Source organism: Lactuca sativa, chromosome 5, assembly GCF_002870075.4.
Source record: "Lactuca sativa cultivar Salinas chromosome 5, Lsat_Salinas_v11, whole genome shotgun sequence".
NCBI classification, from domain to species: Eukaryota; Viridiplantae; Streptophyta; class Magnoliopsida; order Asterales; family Asteraceae; genus Lactuca; species Lactuca sativa.
In genome coordinates this window covers 264,121,865-264,127,548 of record NC_056627.2, presented here as the reverse complement: position 1 = coordinate 264,127,548, position 5,684 = coordinate 264,121,865, and the positions used below count along the sequence as shown (strand labels likewise).

The 5,684-nt window shown below is 35.6% G+C and overlaps 1 protein-coding gene across 1 annotated transcript; it reads left to right on the top strand.

Moving 5' to 3' along the window:
* Positions 1-1,628: 1,628 nt before the first annotated feature.
* On the top strand, positions 1,629-2,683 carry LOC111877818 (probable carboxylesterase 7). The gene has a single exon (XM_023874330.2). It carries the CDS (start codon positions 1,645-1,647, stop codon positions 2,599-2,601), a length of 957 nt encoding a protein of 318 aa, XP_023730098.1. The 5' UTR covers positions 1,629-1,644; the 3' UTR covers positions 2,602-2,683.
* The last annotated feature ends 3,001 nt before the right edge of the window (positions 2,684-5,684 follow it).

The window sequence follows — 5,684 nt, the reverse complement described above, 5'->3', positions numbered from 1 at the left end:
GGCTACAATGAAAAAAATGAAATTATCCCACTGTTGTATGTTCAAGACTAAAAGAGTAGTGTTTCAGACAATATTCTGAAATAAAATGGCAGTGTTCCGGACATCATTCCGGAATATAAGAATAGTTTTCCGGACAATATTCCATGACAATTCTAAATATTCCGGACTTGTTCATCTATTCCAGATGTATTCTACGTGTTCCAGATTAGTTCTGCGTATTCCGAACTATTCAAAAGTAGTTTTTTTGTTTTTTATGATTTTAGTTGTCCTATCACACACATATAATCATACGAAAGCCTAACAACCACTTATATCAGAAGGAAAATGACTTGCTGCTAATCAATCGCATCAAATCATACAAAAAATACGAAAACGTTTTTAACATATAATCACATATAATAACAAAGAATCGACACATACCCACAAATGTTGGATCTTTTCATTACTAGAAAAATACATTGTTCGAAATTGATGAACTTCGGAACAAGGATGATTTGAAAAAAGTGTTTGGTACAAGGCGTCCGATATATTATATATAAGGCCATCCCCAATGGTGATTCTATAAAGAGTTTAATGGGATAAAAAGTAGTGATGTGGCACTCAATAGAGTAAAAATGCAATGTAGCTTGAGTTTATTGAATGGGGAGTTCAATTCCCATTGAACCGTGTAATGCTTTTTTTTTTCTTTTTTTTTTTTTCAATTTAATATAACAATTTCTAGTGAAAATAACACTTTTTTTTCAACAAACATATTATATATTATTATTTTTTTTATTTATCTTTATTTTATTTTATATTCAATAATTTAGTTTATTAAGTTACTTTATATTTTTTTATTCTAAAGAATAAAAAAATATATAAATCATAAAAATATTTTAAAAAGATAACATTTTATTTAATGTATTATTCGTAACTTTTAATTTTTAAATTGTAAACTATAATTAATATTTTATAATTGTAATTTTGAATGTCTAATTAAAGTAATATTTTAGTTTTATTTATTAATATTATTTATAAAAAAATAAAATGATGATGTAGCAATCTATTGAATTTTTAATAGTTTAATGGAGTGTAAAGTTTAATGAGTTAAATTGTATGGTTAGTGGAATATTGATGTGTCAATCCATTGAACTCTTAAGAGTTCAATGCATTGGAGATGGCCTAAGGGGCCACATTAACGAGTTTGACCATTTAATCGTTACGGAATTCGGGTTCAAAATGAGCATTCCAGACCAAATAGTTATTTTTTTATTTATTATTTTTTTTAAAACAAGTTATTTGAAAAAAAACAACCAACAGATAGAGTACTCAATTTCCTTAAACCGAACACACATAACTTGGTTTCTCTTGTTCAATCGTTAAAAGTTTAAACCTAAATTATTTTCACAAAACTTATTCTCATGGACAAGATTACCATTATATTTTATCCTTCTGTTTCTCAAAACTCTTTCTTCTTTCTTTTGAATTATTACAGATTTTTACGATAAACAAATAAGAGATAAAATATATGTTTATTACATTTTTAAACCTTAGATTCTTAATAAAATTCGATTTTAAATGTTTAACACAATATACATATAAATAAACATTTTGCATTGTATATATGTATAATAATATCTATCGTCAGCTTCTTTCATTTTCGACATGGAATCGTCCACCAATGAAATCATCAAAGAACTCCCTGGTATAATTCGTATTTTCAAAAATGGTCGATTCCAGAAACTCCAAGTTCCTGATATTGTTCCAGCCGGCATCGATCCTTCCACCGGCGTCAATTCCAAAGACGTCGTCTTTTCACCACAGAATAACGTCTATGCTAGGCTTTACGTTCCAAGAACCACAACCCTCCACCACAAACTCCCGCTTTTAATCTTCTATCACGGTGGTGGTTTCATGATCGAATCCGCTAAGTCCTCTCTATACCACAACTTCCTCAACCTCATCGTCTCAGAAGCCAACGTCGTCGCCGTCTCCGTCGACTACAGACTCGCGCCGGAGTTCCCCCTCCCGGTCGCGTACGAAGACTCATGGGAAGCAATCAAGTGGGTTGCGAAGCATGTTAACGGAAATGGTCCAGAGCCATGGTTGAACGAATACGTCGATCTTCAGAACATCTTCCTCGCCGGCGACAGTGCCGGAGGTAACATAGCACACCACATGGCGATCCGGGTCGGATCGGATACCCCAACCGGTTTACGGTTCCAGGGTGTTATCTTGCTTCACCCGTATTTCTGGGGTAAGGAACGGGTTGGTAAGGAGTCCGACTTTATTGAACCCTGGTTGATTGGTTTTCTGGAAGACTCATGGGCTGTCGCGCACCCGGAAAGCAGCGGGCTGGATGACCCGTTGATCAACCCGGGTATGGACCCGAATATATCGGGTATGGGTTGCTCCGAGATGCTGGTTTTTATTGGTGGGAATGACTTTTTCAGAGAGAGGGGATTGTATTACAAAGAAGTGGTGGAGAAAAGTGGGTGGAAAGGAGATTTGGAAGTGGTGGAGAATGAAGGGGAGGAACATGTTTTTTTCTTATTTAAGCCTTCCTGTGCAAATGCTTGTACTTTGCATAATAGAATTTGTACATTCATCAATAATGCTTGAGAGTTGAGAGGAATGTATTGCTCGTCGACATAAAAGTATCCTACTCTCATGTTTTAATTTGTAATTTTATTATGTTTTAATATTATCTTTTGTTGAAGAGATAATAATTAAGAAACATAAAAGGCTCCAGAAAGTATACTACACAACAAAACAAAGACCAGAAACAACAATTAAATCCTCTAAAACTACTAAACCCCAAGGAATCGACAATGAAAATTTGAAACTTTAGATTTAATTTGTCCAATTAGTTCACTTCAAAAAATCCGCCAAAGTCAATGATCTGTGAACCAACAACAACAACGATTATAGCCAACACCATGAAAAGGCCAAATCCAACATCACCAAGCAACTTGTGTAAAGTGTGTATGTATATGAAATTATGAATTATCCTCTAAAAGTGACTCATAAACAATAATAATGAGTCAAGCTTGAAGAAACCACCAGATCCAATGTTAGTAGCAGCAACCAGAAAAACTAATTAAATGCATTCAAAAAGATATGCAATCATTAACAATAACGCCCAATGTGGAATTTGAGCCGTTGTGAATTTGTAAACAACGCTACATGATTACCAACCAATTACTAAACTTCAAAGTGTACTTCAAATTTAGATAAAGCTTTGCGAAGAAGCTTTGTCATGAGTGTCAGATTAACCATCAGAAAGTGTCTTTTATATAGTAAATTTGAGTCCTTGGGTACAAATTGACCACCATAGGTATGAATTAAGTTGTTTGGATCAGATGTTTGGCAGTCGTTCAGGTGATTTTCGGACGACATTTCAGGCAACTATGTTTTTCCTTAAGACGACAATCTTTTTCTCACACAATGTTTTAGGCAACTTCACGCGATGACAGTGACGTTTCCTCTCTTCTCAGGCGATGGTGGCAGTGGCGTTTCGTCTCTTCTCTAGCAATGATGGTAGTAGCGTTTCCTCTCTTCTTCGGTGACGGTAGTAGTGGAGTTTCTTCTCTTCTCCGACGACGATGGCAGTGGTTAGTCTTAGTCGGATTCTCTTTCTCGTTCCTTTCTTCTCCGACGACGATGGCAGTACTTAGGGGTGTTTGGATACGGAAAAAAGTGGCTGTTTATTGCTTATTCTCACTACAATAAGTTGAATTGAAGTGTTTGGATAGGATGCTTAAAAAATCAGCTTATTGTGGTAGGAATAAGCTAAATAAGCTGATTTTAATAAGCAATGGAGGAATGTTTATTGCTTAATTTTAATGATTTCGGAAATTACCCAATTACCCTTCAAAACAACAATATAGCATAAACCCATAACCCTTGGTCGATCAATCGATCAATGGTTACCGTTCAATATTCCCTTTACCTGTTGCCATCGACGATCTTCAAGCCATCAGCCATCGATCGAGGATCAGGTAACGCAATTGCTACTTTTTTTCTGATTTGGTACGCAATCTGTTCGTCTTCTTTTTTTTTCTTTTTTTATCGATCATGCAGAAACATACGAGACTGCCCTGTTCATTCTTGATTCTTGATTGTTCTTTTTTTCTTCATTCTTGATTGTTCTTGTTATTAGTTGCTATTGACGCAACTAGGTATGATGTTTTTTTTGCTCCTACCTGCACTATGATGGTAAACTGCCATGTGATGTTTGATTATAAACTTCCCCTGTCATGCTTCTATTTTTTCTTCATTATACTTGTGGTTATTTGTTCCTATTGATGGTAATGATTCTTGTTTGTATTTATAAATTTCTCTGTTGTTTTGATTCAACATTAGGTTGAAATTTAAGAATTTTCTTCATTTTTTATGATGATGTAATATAGGTAATGGACACTGTCAATGTTCATGATGTGGATATTGATACACCCAAAGTGAAAGTTACAAATATGTTTCATTGGGATCCTCATACATTCAAGGTATTTCTTGAGGAATGTATGACCGAGCTAAAAAAACGGGAATAGACCGTGTACTTATTTCAAACAGGCCGTGTGCCAAAATATATGTAAAAGGCTTTTGGAACGAACGGGTAAAGAATTGGACAAAAATCAAATGAAAAACAAATGGGACATTATGCGGAAAGAGTTCAAATATTATGATCGTTTAACAAGACTAGAAACGGGAATTTCAATTGATCCCACGAGAAATATAATCTCAGCATCATAAGAATGGTGGGATGAGAAAATAAAGGTAATAATTAAAAAAAAATTATCTAACAATATATTATATGTATTGTGTTTTTCGTGACATTCTCATTTTGTACATATAGGAAGATAAAGAGTATGCTAAGTTTAATGTAACGCCCCGTTTATTTAAATAAATTAATAAATATAAGTCTCAGACTAAATGGTAAAGAAATTTAGAAGTTGGGGGTTAAGTTGTAATTTTCAGATTGATTTGTAAAGGTTTTTTAAGGTTGAGGGTGGTTTAGTAAATTATTGGTTTGATTTGAAAAGATTTTCGAAGACATGGGTTGTTTGGTAAGTTTTGAACTTAAATTGAAAAGACTTTTGGAATCACAGACTAAAGGGGTAAATTTTGAATTTGAATTGAAAAAGATTTTAAGAGGAGGGACTAATGTTAATATATTGGACTCATGTTTAGAAGGGACACGGGTTTAAACCTGGTACCCTTCCCTCCCTCTCATTTTAATGATACAACAACCCTAACCCTATCCTTATGACGTCGTCGCCATGCATGCCCCTTCCAGCCATCACCATCTTCGTTGCTCCAACTAGACCAAGCCGCTTAGCGGCCATCATGCCATTGAAGCGCTACCACCGAAACCTGCTGCCGGAGACGCTGCGTGTTATTGGAAGACTGTCGAGACCGATGGAAGGGAACCGAGAAAGATGAAGCTCAAGCTGTGAACGACAGGAAGGCCCCCAGTAAGCTTAAACCGTGACCTATCTCTTCCATCCTTCGTTCTTTTCGGTGATTTGACACTGTGTGTGACAGTTGTGGGTATCGTCAGCCCTTGGATCGCCGTCGCTGGTGCTATTGACGATGCCATGACAATATATTGCTTCCTAGCCACCGCTGTTAGAGCCTTATGACCACCGAGGATCGATGACATCGTCCCACTGCTACGTTGTCGCTGCTGTGGTGAAACGCCAGCA